The 14,996-nt window shown below is 41.5% G+C and overlaps 1 protein-coding gene across 1 annotated transcript in view; it reads left to right on the top strand.

The window, feature by feature from the left end:
• The window catches only part of LOC120566517 (F-BAR and double SH3 domains protein 1-like), a 32,663-nt gene extending 18,003 nt beyond the window's left edge, over positions 1-14,660 (top strand). Inside the window, exons 8-23 of the mRNA XM_039813044.1 lie at positions 1-63; positions 348-411; positions 1,821-1,949; positions 2,676-2,798; positions 3,661-3,756; positions 4,134-4,250; positions 4,472-4,576; positions 7,775-7,930; positions 8,871-8,999; positions 11,316-11,399; positions 12,008-12,149; positions 12,630-12,730; positions 13,666-13,773; positions 13,930-14,080; positions 14,274-14,329; positions 14,507-14,660. The exon at positions 1-63 is cut by the window's left edge and continues 74 nt beyond it. Of these exons, the coding sequence (XP_039668978.1) occupies positions 1-63; positions 348-411; positions 1,821-1,949; positions 2,676-2,798; positions 3,661-3,756; positions 4,134-4,250; positions 4,472-4,576; positions 7,775-7,930; positions 8,871-8,999; positions 11,316-11,399; positions 12,008-12,149; positions 12,630-12,730; positions 13,666-13,773; positions 13,930-14,080; positions 14,274-14,329; positions 14,507-14,560 (1,678 nt within the window). The 3' untranslated portion in view covers positions 14,561-14,660. The remainder of the gene's footprint in view (positions 64-347; positions 412-1,820; positions 1,950-2,675; positions 2,799-3,660; positions 3,757-4,133; positions 4,251-4,471; positions 4,577-7,774; positions 7,931-8,870; positions 9,000-11,315; positions 11,400-12,007; positions 12,150-12,629; positions 12,731-13,665; positions 13,774-13,929; positions 14,081-14,273; positions 14,330-14,506) is intronic.
• The last annotated feature ends 336 nt before the right edge of the window (positions 14,661-14,996 follow it).

The raw sequence follows: 14,996 nt of genomic DNA, 5'->3' as shown, positions 1-14,996 counted from the left end.
CTACCACCAACTCAGTCACATCGCCAGTGTTGCCAGAGAGAAGGCCGCTGATGCACAGACCAGGTCGCTGTGTGTGACACAAACAAAACAAACAGACACAAATGGTGATGTTGACCCATGAAAAAGATCAGTGGCCTCATTTAGGAAGAGGCACATCCATTTTTTTTACATACATGCACTGTGATGTGTTGTCAAATAATGAAGCCCTGCAAGTATTGTTATTAAAACATCAGCATAGTCCCCGGTGTGCAACATTGACAGATAAATAGTTAAATGTTATCTCAGGCAAACATTAATTTCAATATGTACATAATATGTTATCATTATGTTTTAACTGTGTCTTCCAGAGCCAGAAAGAGTGAACATGGGATTTTCCACTTTAAGACAGGTTTACATAAAATGGCCGCTAAGGTATGAATCTGAAATGAACTGTTATAATAGATTGTGTATGTAGCTCCTACACAACAGACCAAAGTAAGACATTCATGTTGTCCTGTTTGTCCCCTTGATCCGATGTTTGAGTATTTCCACCTTCATGTGAAATGGAAGTTACAGTAATAACCTTCTGGCTCACATGATGTGAACTCAACATATATTTGGCTGGCCTCTAGCCAGGGTGGGGCACTGCCTATTGTAGGTTTGGCCAATCAAACCACTTTCAGCTGAGCCTTGTGGTCCCGTTCGGTGCAATTGTCATACCAGGCAGTGATGTTCCCCATCAGGACCATCTCAGTGATAGAGAAGTAGAAAGTGCTTAGTATTTGATTTCTGGAGTTTCCCCGGGCGTCTGAGGTCAAACAGTCTCTGGAGCCTGCTGAAATTTGACTGCCCCCCAATTTAACAATCACCCAATTTGCTATACTTGCATGGTATGGGGAGTTAGGGGGGCACAGTCCGTTTTGGGCATGGTTTCATGGAGCCTACCAAAATGTGACTGCCCCCGCTAACTCAGGACAGCAAAATCTGACAATAACCCAATTTGCCAGACTTGCATGGTATGAGGTCTACTAAAAGTCCTGAAAAGTTTGTCTTTGTCAGCCTTAGCAATCCTGAGTTAGGGGGGTGCAGTCTTGTTTTGGCATGGGTTCATGCCACGGCCGAATGAAGCACGTCTCCTTCTGATCTACTGATCAGCGGTGTGCTGAAGGTGTTCCTGCAGAACAGGAGCCGTGATGCCGTCGGGCAACGCCGAGCACACCAAGAGGAAGACGGTGAGCGCCATGCACGTGGTGTACGCTCTGAAGAGGCTTCGCGGGTTAAACCTGATCCTGAATCACAAATAAAAGAGCCACACACTTCATCTATAGAGAGACTTCCCGTCCTGAGGAGCAGGCTTTATTACTTACTGTACATTTGAACTAAGTCAGTGATCATTAAAAAGCAGCTCAATACCCCAAAAGGTAAGAAACAAAGCTCCTTGAGGAGACATGGATAAAGAAAAGGCTCTTTTGAATGGATGGTAAAGCCCTTCCAGATAGTTCTCTCCACAAGACTAAAGTTATCTGCATGTACTGTCCATGTGAACTGAGTTACCCCCGGAGTTAGTCCACTACTGGAGCTTTAAAAAATGGAAAAGTATTCCTTTTAAAGTGCATTTAGAACAGATAAAAAAATAAAAAATTGCAATTAGTTTGTGATTAATCGTGAGTTATCTATGGACAACAAGCGATTAATCATGATTAAATATTTTAATCAATTGACAGCCCTAATAATTGTGTGTGTGTGTGTGTGTGTGTGTGTGTGTGTGTGTGTGTGTGTGTGTGTGTGTGTGTGTGTGTGTGTGTATGTGTGTGTATGTGTGTGTGTGTGTGTGTGTGCAGCTCAGCGCCAGGTTAAAAGAGTGTGATGACCGTTTGACCGAAGTTCGTAATGAGTATCTGCTGACGTTATCAGCAGTCAATGGCCATCAACAACACTACTACACTAATGACTTACCATATATTATGGAGGTAAAAACACACACACACACACACACACACACACACACACACACACACACACACACACACACACACACACACACACACATACTCTGAAACATACAAATGAGAAAGGAGGAGAAAAGGAAGCTAAAAACAGTTTGAGTTATCTGATAAAACACTGATCACATCCTTTCTGACATGTTGCAGACTCGGTCTGTTGGTGTCTGGGCTCTTTTGTGTCAATGCCAGTATTTCAACTGATGGTAATCTGTCATTGTTTGGTTAGTTCACACAGTACGCTGTTGTGTCTCCCTGTATTTTCTATAGTGTTGTTTTTATTGTCTGGGTATTGACTGGGTATCAATTTCAGCCAGGATTCCCTCAAATATGATGGCTAATAAAAAGTTACATAAAGCATGTACTGCACACTGCCAATCGAGTGAATCAAGACCAGTAGGTTTAACATCAAGAAGAGAGAGATGATGACAGAAATTGGATGAATGAGGGAGAGTAGGCTGTGCACTGTGCAGAGCAAAGTCAACAGACCGAGTCTGCGACACGTCAGAAAGGATGTGGTCAGTGTTTAATCAGATAACTCAAACGGCTTTTCGCTTCCTTTTCTTTCTTTGGTTTGATTAAATGCAAATGTGTCAGAGTTTGCATTACTAAAGTACAAGTAATGGATAGAAGCTGGAGTGTTACAAATGGTGATTAAGCAATTTAAAATAATAAAAACTGTATTTCTCCTATCAGCAAATGGACGGTGATGTTTATGATGATTTGAGAAGCCATTTCACCCTGCTGTGTGGGACAGAGATGGATACCTGTCTAACCACACACACACAGTACAGCGTGATATGGGACAGTGTTGCTAAGGTATGTGCAAACAGGCTTTATTTGTGTTACAGTATATAATACATCATTCCTCTCATATCGGAGTAATGCTAACAACCAGTTTAAATAACCAATCAGCTGACAGCCGATTCAAAGCTATTAGAATGTCTTTGAATATCTTTCCAAACCGTGTTGTCACTGTCTGACTTTTATCCCACAGTGGCTCCTGAGAAACCAGACATAAGACATTTCTCACCTTGTCTCTTGGAAAAGATGGGAGGGGGTGGGGTAGCAGGGAGGCTCCAGAAGACAGAAAGCAGGAATGTGGAAGAGGTGGAAATGAAGACATTAAACATGGGAGAAAATGTCAACTAAGACCATGTTTGAAAGTAAGGAAAAATAGAAATGCGATAGTTGGAAGAAAGCAGAGGCATTTGTTGTGAATGTTCAGAGGGGCAAATCGTGAGGCTTACTGCCACAACGGTTTACAAGGAACAGAGGTTTACAGAAGGAAATTCTACACATAGACAAAATGTCTGAAATGATGTAGCAACTGAGTGTCAAGTTGTTCCCTTCGAAATGTGAGTGGGAAGAAAGCATTTTAACACATATGTTCTTCATTTTTGTGATGTTTGGGTGGCCCAGATGAAAAACAATGGGATTTTGTTCACCTGCACCTTTTTTGGTAATTGTATTGCTCGTAAGATATCCACCCACACCCTAGTGAAACTCCAGTTTGGCTTGAAACCACTCCTGGAGACGGGCTGTTACCCACAAACCTTTCCTATTTTCAGAACACACATTTCCAATCCTCTCTGATAAATTCTGGATGTTAAGGAGAGGAGGAATTTTTTGTTTTGTTTGTTTGTCCCCGGTTAACATTGATTGGCTGCTGTTCTGTCAGGTGACCAGAGAGAGAAATGCACTGCAGTTTCTTCAAGAATCTGTCTCCTTCAGCAAGCCCCCGGAATTCACCTTCCAGGCGGCTCAACGTGACAAGGTGTGTTTGCATCTGTGTGTGTGTGTGTGCGTGTGTGTGTGTGTGTGCGTGTGTGCGTGTGTGTGTGTGTGTGTGTGTGTGTCAGTATGTGTGACAGTCATCCAGCCTAAAATTACTTAGAAATGCTATTTTACCTGTCAGCAACAAAAACTAACCCTTAATTCAAAACAATAAATGAGCATGGTGCTTGTGTGACATAATAATAATAATAATAATAATAATAATAATAATATTTGTACTAATACCTTATAATATAATGCAGTCCAGTCTAACAACACCTGTGCCGTTAAAATTGAAAGATGCTAAGTGCTGTTGTATTGAGTTCCATTCTGCTGATGAATGAAGAATGGAGGGATGTTTGTTGCTCTGTTGCGCAGGTGTCTGCTCTACAGGAGGTGTGTGCTTCAGAAGCAGAGGGCTGTCTGGTCAAGGAGGCCAAGAAATGGGCTACAAAAGCTGCTAAAGACTACAAGATCATCACCCATGGAGAGAGGGTGAGACTTTGATTTCACAGTTGGAAGGCCAAGATACTCCTGAGCTCATGAATACTTGTTGCAGTGGCCCTCAGCTTTTCTGTTGTTCAGAAGTTTCTCTTCTTGACATACAGCTTTCTAAGAAATAATATTATTGTTATTACTGGATGTACCGTATGTACTTTGGGCTGGCCATAGAAAGGGGAATGTGTTGTTTAACTATGTATATGTTTGTCTGTCAGGCTCTACAGACGTTAGAGAGCCGGTTGAAGCTCTTATCAGGGGAGACGGGGCTCAGTGTGGAGCAGAAGATAGCAGAGGTGCAGGACACTGTCAGGAAAGCCAAGGTACCTATTTTATGCACATTAGCCCCATTAGCCTCTACTTCTCCCTAACTCTTCCTGTTGCCATTCTGCTCTCAACAGTCAAATCATATATTACCTCTTTTGTGAACCTGAAGACCTTTGGTAAACTCATTTCAAGCATTGAAACAATTCGTACAACACATCTTAAGAGATTTGAGGAATTTCAAAAAGCCAACTTCAACTTTTCAGCTTTAGCACCAAATTATCTCTTTACACATTGCTCTAGAAACAATTTGGATCTCACTATACAGAAAGCTGAGTTTGTTCTGAACATTTTTATATGTTTGGGGATCAGTTATATGCAAATACCCTAAAAAGGAAAATTTAAGAAGATGTGTGAAGATGCCCTTAGACCTCAGAGGGTTAACTTATAGAAGAAAGCACATAACCTCATAAAGCACACAACACAGAATCAACAAAAAACATTATTTATGAGCTGAATTGAATAGCTGAAGACAATTCTTACTAAATAAATGACAAGGGCAAATATTCAACATGTTGAAATTGAAAACCCTAGAAAGCGAAAGTTGTTTAAATCCTATTAATGCAACTAACAATGTTGTTTTGAAGACTAGTAATTATAATCTTATAAGAAAGTGACTTAGTAATAACAGAGTAGTCAGTAGGCGATGTGTTGATTTTTAACAAGGCGAACAGACTCGGTTGGTTTGGTTCACCTGCGACCTATGAATGACTCTTAAAGTCATGACTCATGAACAACCCCCAGCTATGACGTTAGAGACCGAGCATGTTATATATCCAGGACAAAACTGACAGAAGGGCGGGACAATTACAAACCCACCTGCTACTTCAGCACCACGGACAGCGCCACAGATTTCTCAATACGCAGTGAAGCTGCTGAAGATTCAGAGCCGTGGTCTTAAAAACATTGCGTGGGAGTAGCCAGTTAAAGGCTACTGGAATATGTATTAAGAATGTGTGGCCCTTCTTCAGGCACTAAATGGTCACCAGTGTTGGGAGTAACGCGTTACAAAAGTAACGCAATTACAGTAATGTATTCCTTTTTGCTGTAACGCAGTAATATAAGGCATTACTATAATTCGATTTCGGTAATATTATACTCGTTACAATCTCAGTAACGCAAGTTACAACGCATTTTAACGCAACATTTAGTGGTGTATTGTTTTGTTTTTTTAATTCACCAACACCACGACACATTTCTTAACAGGAAAAAAAAATTAAAAAAAAAAAATATATATATATGGTTATATATATAGATGGTTGAGATGACTGCAGAGACAGATACATTTGCGAGACGCACATTATTTTCAGGAGTTATTACGCTGCGTTGAAATGAGCTGTCCTGTTTGTTCCCGTGGTCAGAGCCAGAACCAGAGACGGTACGGACAACGTGTTCCATAGGTGACGGTACGTCAGCTCGGACAGCAGTGTGTCCCAGCAGCTAGCTAGCTAAACATGTCGGGAATTAATGTTGAGGCTTGCTAGATGTAATATCATTGCATTTTATCAGCCGTGGAGGGTAACTATGCCAGCAGTGGAATGGCTTCGAATGACGACCAAAAACGCTTGTCTTTTACTGTGACCATTTACTTTTCAATATGTTTCAGTTTTACAAACAACAAAGTGAACCACAACTTGACGGACATGTTGCATCTCAGTAAGCTAGCAAGAGTACACAACAGACAACTTCCGTGTAGCCTACTTCAAAATAAAAGCACTTCCTGTGACGGTGCGCAGTAAAACTTAATTACTGTTATAAGATTGTGTACATTTTCACATACCAGTTGTAAATAAAGTGCTGTAAATAATGTAAATAGTGAGTTTTAATCACACTATAGTTGACCATTTCCTTTAGACTGTTTTAAACTAAATAACATGTATTTCTTATTCAAGTGCTATAAACAGACATTTTACAACAATGCCGTACTTCAATACAATGTAAGGTACTTTTAATTGAGTATTTTCATTTTCTCCTACTTGCCTATTGTACATTTTACATATCTATTTTTATAGCTTTAGTTAATTTGCATATTCATATTAATTATACAAAATATAATGAATAATCTATGATGTATTAAAGTGGATAAAGAGGAGACTTTATTGATCCGGTGGTGAAATTCACAAGCTAGCTGCCAAATCAAACTTCGCTGTTATTTTGGTGAAAGTAACTCAAAGTAATGCAAAAGTAGTGTAACGCATTACAATTCAGAGACAGTAATATTGTAATATAACTAATTACTCTCAAATGACAGTAACTAGTAATCGATAATGTATTACATTTTGGAAGTAACTTGCCCAACACTGATGGTCACATTGCATTTTTGTGGTTGTAACATAGAAAAACAGCAGCACCAATAAAATTAGCAGTTTCAGGCCTTACAATTCATATTTAAAGGGTTCTTTTATGGCGGTGCAACATATACAAGAAGGACATAAAAATTATATTAATAGCTGCTTATCACTGATGACTGACCTCTGCCGCAGCAGAAACTGAACATGTAGCAGATGAATAGACGTTAATAAGGTTGAAGGGAGTTGTCCAAGCATTACCACAGCCATGGATGTCCCAATCAAGTGTATTTGGGTCCCGATTCTGATTTGAGTCCTCTAATATTTGGTATCTGTTGACACTGAGACCGATGGGATATTTATATTTACTTAAATGTTGACTAAATATGTACCGGACACATAGAAATACCAGCTGCAGCTACTAAATCTGACATAGATTGTTCTTTGTGAGCTACTTGCTCCAAATACTGAAGCTTCTGGTTCAAAATATTCACTTTATATGCTTCATCTGATGTGAATGAAAATTAACTAGCACAAACTAGCTTCGATGACTGAAGACAACATGACCTGCCCCCAAAGAGACATCTCTAATCAGCTTGCTGGAGTCAATACTTTAGGGTAGATCACACTTTGTGAAAGTCATGGGTGGTGTTGAAACATTTCTAAATGCATTTCCCACATTTAGGAAGCCACTGCAGCTCCTAATCTGTCACTGCAGTTATAGTTTTAGCTTTGTTCTCATATTTGTTAAACTGGAGCACTGGATCCCATCCAAACTTTCATTTGTAAAAAGTGTGTGTGTGTGTGTGTGTGTGTGTGTGTGTGTGTGTGTGTGTGTGTGTGTGTGTGTGTGTGTGTGTGTGTGTGTGTGTGTGTGTGTGTGTGTGTGTGTGTGTGTGTGTGTCTCAGCTCAGCAGGGTCAAGGCAGAAGCCCGTCTGGCTCTGTTGTCTGACAGTGTCACAGGAATTGAACTGTGGCTTCACAATGCCATGGACCAGGCAGAGGAGGAGCTGGAGAGAGAGAGACGCCTCAGTGAACAGAGGAAGTCTACTGAGGACTATTCAGTATGTACACACAGCAGGATGGTGTGTGTCTGATTGATGTACAGTGTGTGTGTGTGTGTGTGTGTGTGTGTGTGTGTGTGTGTGTGTGTGTGTGTGTGTGTGTGTTCATGGTGATGAAGGAACATGTCAGCCAGTGCAGCTGTGTGATCTGTATGATATAGCAGGCTGTGATACAAACACTATACTTTAAAAATCAAAACTGTCACAAACTGGTCCAGTGAGGTGGACTGTTGGCCTCAAATTAAAAGAAGAACAAAGACGCTAACATTTGGAAGATGAATTTTATTGAGAATAATGTCACACTGATGTTAGTCTCTCATGTCCAGCTCAAGTAAGGTCTGGCCACACCACAGATGCTTTCTGGGATAGGAGAATAATAAGCTCTGGGTTGTTTGCATTTCTTTAAACCAATCACAACCGTCTTGGGCAGTGCTAAGCTCTGGACGCAGCGACGGTGGCTCTGCTAAATAGTCTCAGGAAGGAACTTGTTTTGGTGGAACATTTGCCCCCCGCAAAAATATAACGGCACATACAATATTAAATGAAGTTTAACACTGTTGACACAATACAGTAACGTGAGCTATTTAATGTAAATTAGCTGGATACATGGCTAAACCTCATTGGCTCTTACCAGTGTATCTCCGTGTGTACTTCGTCCACAGCAATCCCACCAATTGGTCCCAAAACGTCCCATTTAGAGAGGAAATGCATAAACATATTCTTTGTAAATCTTTACAATCATTCCCTGAGAGAACCAAGCAGGCCTGCCTTGTTGCACCGTCTAAACTTTCTTCAAAACGTTTTTCAGCATGTAGCTCGCTAGCTAGGTTTTTCACCGAAGAAAACAGAGTTTGAGAATGGAAACACACAGAGCGTGGCGGACGTCAGGCTTCCTTGATCCAGACTACACTGATGTGTTTATTGTGTGTTTTTGTTTCAGGAGGATGAGTTTGAGCTGACTGACTTTGAGGAATACGATGATGAGAACGGAGACATCTTTGCAGATCCAGTGTCAGCATCTGGAGTGTGTATTTACCCTGCAGCCTGCAGAGTTATCTATAGCTTTCAGGTAGATATCACAGAAATTTACACTTGCACAGTTTAGAGGTGGTTTAGATTTTTTTCATCTACAAAAGTATTACAGCAAACCTTCAGCTGGCGTCAGGTAGAGCGGTCCAGAAGGAGCTCAGACCTCCAAGTCAGGAGATAAGCTGAGGGAGTCAACGAGTTCTAGGATAGGGTTCCACATCTTTAGGAATGTCGAGATAGAGCCTTTCAAAGAAGATCTAAGCTTCTCCAGCTTCAAATTGTCGAGCACCTCTTTAACTATTATGTTGTCTTCCCGTCAACCTTCGATGTTTTTGACGCCTTTTTTTCACAGTTTGTTTTTGCTTTTTCCAACGTTTTAAATTGTAAAATTTTTCTTCTACACATTTTCAGCGCTTATTTCTACTTCCCATATTTTCTGATTTAAAACAAAAATTGAAAACGGGTCAATTTGACCCGAAGTCAACACAAGGGTTAATCCAACGGTCGTGTGTAGGGGGGTGGTGGGAAAGCTTCCAATTGAGCAGGACCAGTCTCCGAGCTAGCAGAGATGTAACTGCCAGGGCCCGCCTCAGTGCAACAGGGAGGCCATCATCAGGGGAAATGCCAAAAATGGCTGGGTTAGGGGGGGACAGTGTGCCTGTAGGCTCTACTCATGGTGTCAAAAAAGCTCATCCAAAAAGTTGTTAGTTTGGGGCAAGACCAGAACATATGGGTATGGTTGGCAGGAGACTGGTTACACCTGTTGCACCTGTTACAGGCAGACTTTATGAAGGACCTTGCATTGGATTAGGCCATGACGGGCCTATATGGAGGATGAGTGAACCATAGCCACAGCAAACCTTCTTTAAACTTGTAGTCAGGGCTTCACATAAGATAAGATATTAAATATTGTATGTATTGTCTGTCACAAAGAACAGAAAGTTTCCTTTGACAAGGCTCCACATCAAAAAATGCACAAATGTGGAAAACATTGGTCTAAGACAGTCCAAAAATATTAGAAATCTCTCTCCCAAATCCAAAAACTACAGTGTTAAACTCAAATTCACAATATATGTGTGGTATAAAGCGATAGTGTTAAAAGCTGAGAGCAAAGCAACGGGGCCGTGCGCCAGAGAGACGCCGGGCAGCCAGAGGCGCGCGGTCAGAAAGTGTGTGAACTTATGTTGAAAGTGTGTGAGCGGTTGCGAATAAATCCTGTTGTTGGTGAACAGTCTATGTTGGCTGTGGTTTGTGCTGAGGGTGACCCACGGTGGCAGCCACACCTGCTACATTCACACTTCACACAAGTTTAAAGGTGTAGGTGTAGTACCGTTCGGTCTCCAACCGTCATGGCGGCCGTTCAGAATACGATCACATATTGTACTAAAATAGTTCAGTGAAACATGTTTCTGAAAACATTTTAAGAGAGAAATAGGCCATCCAGTTGCTGAATCTGTCTTCATTTCAGCTCAACTAAGGTCAGTTTAAAAGATTTTCGTCAGATTTTGAGAGACTCTAGTCACCTCATCCCGCTCATCATTTCCGGGTGAGTCCCGACTGCCCTGCCGCCGACCGAACATGTCAGGTCGGCCAAAATGAACGCCGACAGCCCCCCAGACGGACGACGGCACGGGACACACCGAACAGACTCGAGTCACTGACCTCACCAGACTGTCTAACGGCCGATAATCGGCCTGGTGTGTCAGCGCCCTTAGACTTACTCCTCTGTTTCTGGCCCTGAGAGAGAGCAGCTCATGTTCAAAAATACTGACTGATTGAACTTTCCTTAGGCCATTAAAATAACATATTTGTATTCTTAACTTAGGTGGTGTTCTTTAAAACACATTTCATACTTCCTCCATGCTTTTTAAATAAACAATGCCACACACTTCTCAAATATGTCAACATGACAACTTGACACCTCTCTAATGTGGTCATGAAAATTTGGGGAAGTGAAGTGACAGCCCAGAAAATTTTGAGAAACGCTGTGTTACACAAACCAACAACGTGGAAGAGGAAGAAGTCAAAATCAGCATCTGACAGTTTTAAATGCTGCTTGCTAGTTTGATCTGTTTAAATAAATATCTGGATAATTAGAAAAAGTATATTTGATGTTGTTTAAAGAATGTAGAAGGCCATGCTTGTCCTACTCAGACGTTTTGATCTAAAATCAGTGGAACCTGTTGGTTAATTCAGATAAAATTCAGAATGTTGTTTTTTGAGAAAGTCTTGAAAGAAATCTACAAATGTGACTGCAAATGTACTCAACAAAGGCAATGGACAGTGTTATATCATTTGTATATAGTACTGCCATTGGATTATGTTCATGATGACATAAGCATGTTACTTCCTGTAGGCCAGCCAGTCAGATGAGCTGTCAATCATGGAAGGGGAGGAGCTTCAAGTGATTGAGGATGGAGACATGGAGGACTGGCTCAAGGTACCGTCTGGTTACATTGTAACCTTAGTTCTATCTATCCCTCCACTTGTAATTACTGCATACGTACGGGGAATGATCCCGCTACAGCCAGGGTACGTGGGTACTTCTTTAAGACACACCAGCTGCCCCAGCCATGCCCTACTTATTACATTTTATTATTTTTATACTTTACATCTGCAAATAGAATCCTAATTCCTGGGGGGAGACCTTCACCCATTGGTGATATACCACAAGGCAAGACCTCCTGACACTCAAAATATTGTAAATTCAATTTAATTTTGTTTAAAGTGTCAGATTATAACAGAAGTTATCACAGGACACTTTACAGATCGAGTAGGTAATGTATAATAGGCCTATATATATTTTGGCCTTGAAGGCACTACCTTGAAGGAAAGGCCAGTGCAGAGAACCACACATGATCATTCCCCAGACATATGGAATATGTAACAGAGTGGAGAGAAAGTCCTAATCCTGCCGCTCTGCTGTGTGTTAACATATCAGGACATGGTGCCTTTATATGATTAATGTGTGAAAGAGTTGATACTCCTTGATTTAATATGTGTATACCGTGCAGTGTCTTATGTGTATCTCTATATGTCTCTCTCCAGGTGTGTAACTCGTGTGGTCAGGTGGGGTATGTTCCTGAACGTTATGTGCAGTTCCTGTGTCTACCAGAGGATGCCACTCAGCTCGATTCTTCTTCCAGCTCCCCCTTGTCTACTGGCAATAAAGAGAGGGCAGGGAGCAGAGGTCAGTCATGTGTGTGTGTGTGTGTGTGTGTGTGTGTGTGTGTGTGTGTGTGTGTGTGTGTGTGTGTGTGTGTGTGTGTGTGTGTGTGTGATTTACAGTGCCGTAAGTAACACCCAGGCACATAGGTGGTCAAACGTCTCCCTGGTTAGGAATGACAACTTGTAGAAAGCTACTGTTTGCATGGCAACGTTTATGTTGTATCATCAATGCTAGTGCAGTTAGGTAAAGTTAGTGATTTGAAATGAGTTTTATGTGTGCATTTTTCTATATTTCTTATTTGTATGCTGGCTCCCTAAATTGGCACTCAGTCATAAAAGCTTTGAGAACTGCAGGTGTAATGTGTCTGCAAAATGATTTGTAATAGGATGATGTCATGTTAGTGTGTGTGTGTGTGTGTGTGTGTGTGTGTGTGTGTGTGTGTGTGTGTGTGTGTGTTTGTGTGTTAACAATGGACCTGTGTCCCTGTGAACCCTGTGTCAGGTGTAGCCAGAGCTCTGTATTCCTACCAGGCCCAGAGTGCAGAAGAGCTTTCCTTCCAGGAGGGGGCACTGATTCAGCTGATCCGCTGTCGACATGCAGAGGTGTGTGTTATCTGCACCAACATAGGGACTGAAGCTCTTCTGATACCTACATTTAGAGGACACACCAAATCTTTGCAGACAATCCATGGTGCACCGGTAAATTGTACAGTCGTAAAATAACTTATCATGCTATAGTGAACTGTCAGGTTCAGCTGTCAGGGTTAGGGGGACCCGAAGTACGCTGATGATCTCAGTCGAGGGGTCTACTACTTACTAGGGGTGTGAATCTTCACTGTGCTCACAATTTAATTTGATTATGAATATCCTGTCAACGATTGGATCCGATTCGATATCACGATGCATCACGATGTGTCACCTCTTCAATATTATTAGGGGTCCAAGCCCGAGGGGGCGCAAACAAAAAAACTACAGCTCCCATTAAAATATACAATCGCAGCTACTTATGTCATCGTAACATAATTTTGTCCATATCCAGAAAACTCCCCACTAATTATTTAATCTTTTTAGTTATTATCTCTGCTTTCTTAAAACGTCTCCATTGTTTAGTCCTTTCTGTCCTGCTGTTATTACAGACATGTCTGATACAGAATTCGCCCATGGACTTGTAACATTTTACCCACGATGGTCTAGGGTTTATGGGAAATGCTGTTTATGCTGTTGGTAGAGCCTGCAAAAAATGACCTTACTTATCTTCACATATGAGGTGAGCCACCTCTCATGCTGTTAAGAAAGGTCGTGTTCTAAGGCTGGATTTTTAGTTATTACTGGAAATGAATCATCATGTGACAGAAGTATTACAACAGGGTCAATTCAAATCAGTAATGAAGGCCATGAGATGTGGATGAAAGCTCTTAAAAAAAGCTAGCAAGTTTTTAGATTATTTTGTGGAAGGAAGAGATGGATTCATGAGGCAGTGCTGGGATTGGTCATAAGTCAAACCTTTTATCTCTACAGTATCTCACTGTGTGTTTCAGGTGGACGATGGGTTTTGGGAGGGAGAGCTGAATGGACGGATCGGTGTCTTCCCCTCGTTGGTGGTAGAGCTCGTCCATGATGAAGGGGAGGAGGAGGAGGAGAAGGAGGTGACCTTGTGTTCTTTGTATGCTTTCATATATAAATCCTGTAAATCATGACTTTTTTAAAAGCTTTATCCCTCTGACATCTGCCCAACTCATCTTACTTGTTATTTTTTTATTTGTAATTGACTTTGTTCCCCTCTGGTATTTATATTTCCCCAGCCTCTCCCTACCCCAAACATGCCTCCCTTCTCTCCCTCCAGCCCAATCCCTTCCAACTCCGGCTGTAGTTCAGCACTCAGTGCTACCCCCTCCAGTGGTGTGGATGACAGACAGCAGCTCTTTCCTCCGAGGCTCGCAGACAACACGATAGGTGAGTGATGTCAAACTTTACCCTAGCTGGAGCAGAGGTTTTGTCTGCTCATAGAATAATTAGTTAGAATAGTCTAATGTCAATGTGTTGAGATGGTAATGGTTGTCAGTGTGTATGTGTGTATGTGTGTGTGTGTGTGTGTGTGTGTGTGTGTGTGTGTGTGTGTGTGTGTGTGTGTGTGTTGTCCCATCAGAGACGGCAGGCAGCAGCAACAATTCTCCAGACGTCTCCAGCAGCCGACTAAGACCAGTATGTGCCCTAAAACAAAGATTGTTGTCTGTATTTATGAAGTTTTGGCATAACAGCATGCCCTCGAACAAACTGGACAGATGAGGATTGGTGAATGCTAATTATAATTGTAGAAATGATGTTTGAGTGATCCAGTGATAATCACCACATCTGTGTTGTCCCTCTGTCCTGATCTAGTGTCGAGCGCCTCCTCCTCCTCCTCCAACACAGAAGCCTTCCCCTCAGCCTTGAGACAAAGTCTGGACTCACGTAAGGTGGTTTGAACTAGGGCTGGGCAATATATCGATATTATATCGATATCGTGATATGAGACTAGATATCGTCTTAGATTTTGGATATCGTAATATCGTGATATGACATAAGTGATGTCTTTTCCTGGACTTAAAGGCTGCATTACAGTAAAGTTATGTACTTTTCAGAACTTACCAGACTGTTCTAGCTCTTATTTGCCTTTTCCCCACATAGACATTATGTCCACATTACTGATGATTATTTATCTAAAATTTAAGTGTGAAAATATTTTGTTAGAGCACCAATCGTCAACCCTAGAATATCGCCGCAATATCGATATCGAGGTATTTGGACAAGAATATCGTGATATCTGATTTTCTCCCTATCGCCCAGCCCTAGTTTGAACTTACAGCAGAGAGTATAATTAAGCAATATC

This window comes from Perca fluviatilis, chromosome 10, assembly GCF_010015445.1.
Source record: "Perca fluviatilis chromosome 10, GENO_Pfluv_1.0, whole genome shotgun sequence".
In the NCBI taxonomy this organism is placed as follows: domain Eukaryota; kingdom Metazoa; phylum Chordata; class Actinopteri; order Perciformes; family Percidae; genus Perca; species Perca fluviatilis.
The sequence above is the reverse complement of the archived record's forward strand: the minus strand, read 5'-3'. Positions and strand labels throughout refer to the sequence as shown.